At 48.8% G+C, this 1,107-nt stretch overlaps 1 protein-coding gene across 1 annotated transcript; it reads right to left on the bottom strand.

Moving 5' to 3' along the window:
• Positions 1-310: 310 nt before the first annotated feature.
• LOC114640448 (40S ribosomal protein S18) lies at positions 311-800 on the bottom strand. Its single transcript, XM_028789377.1, has one exon. The coding sequence runs from the start codon at positions 782-784 to the stop codon at positions 326-328; it is 459 nt and encodes a 152-aa protein (XP_028645210.1). The 5' UTR covers positions 785-800; the 3' UTR covers positions 311-325.
• Positions 801-1,107: the final 307 nt, after the last annotated feature.

The following is a 1,107-nucleotide window of genomic DNA, read 5'->3' as shown; positions in this document are numbered from 1 at the left end:
CTGGGAACCCTGGAGTGTGAGCGTATTTTGGAAAGCCTCCATTGAAGCCTGTCGTACATCTGGGTTGGAAAACTAAGGAGGCTCTCTTTTGTGTGTTATTTTCAAGACAGTGCCATACCAGCCCGGAACAGAAAGGAAAATCATTTTATTTAGCCAACTGGACATTATGCCATCCATAAGGTACTTAATTTGTGCCTTTGTCTTTAAAGAGAAAGAGAGAGACTATTTAGTCTTCAAGGTAACTCATTTGTCTTTTTTTTTTTCTTTTTTTTTTCTTTTTTTAGGTATATAAACTATTTATTAACAGTAAAGGCCCAGAGAGGACTCATTTCTTCTTAGATACACCCACAGTACGGCCCCTGCGGCCAGTGGTCTTGGTGTGCTGACCGCGGACACGAAGGCCCCAAAAGTGGCGCAGCCCCCTGTGGGCTCGGATCTTCTTCAGGCGCTCCAGATCCTCCCGGAGCTTGTTGTCTAGACCGTTGGCCAGAACCTGGCTGTACTTCCCATCCTTCACATCCTTCTGTCTGTTCAAGAACCAGTCTGGGATCTTGTACTGTCGTGGGTTCTGCATGATGGTGATGACCCGCTCCACCTCATCCTCCGTGAGTTCTCCAGCCCTCTTCGTGAGGTCAATGTCCGCTTTCCTCAACACCACATGAGCATATCTCCGCCCCACGCCCTTAATGGCAGTGATGGCGAAGGCTATTTTCCGCCGCCCATCGATGTTGGTGTTGAGTACTCGCAGGATGTGCTGGAACTTCTCGGGGATCACTAGAGACATGGCGGCGGCACAGACGGCGGCGTGTAGGCCTCCGGTGGAAGAGCCATTTGTCTTTTAAAACTAAAAATTTTAAATTTAGTGTGTGTGTGTATGTGTGTGTCAGAGAGAGAGAGAGAGAGAGAGAGAGAGAGAGAGAGAGAGAGAGAGAGAGAGAGAGAGAGAGAGAGAGAGAGAGAGAGGAGTTTAAGCACGGCTTTCAGGAGTCAGATCTCTCCTTCCACTGTGTGAGTCCCAGGAACTGCACTCAGGGTTTTAAGTGGCAGGTGCCCACACTCACGCCTCCATCTCTCTGACCCTCCACCTTGTTTGTTGAGATACAACCT

This window comes from Grammomys surdaster, unplaced genomic scaffold, assembly GCF_004785775.1.
Source record: "Grammomys surdaster isolate TR1022 unplaced genomic scaffold, NIH_TR_1.0 125818, whole genome shotgun sequence".
Taxonomy (NCBI): Eukaryota; Metazoa; Chordata; class Mammalia; order Rodentia; family Muridae; genus Grammomys; species Grammomys surdaster.
This window is presented reverse-complemented; position numbering and strand designations above follow the sequence as displayed.

Bases quoted from the DNA above. Each gene is read 5' to 3' on its own strand.
- LOC114640448 (XM_028789377.1), bottom strand. From the start codon at position 784: ATGTCTCTAGTGATCCCCGAGAAGTTCCAGCACATCCTGCGAGTACTC.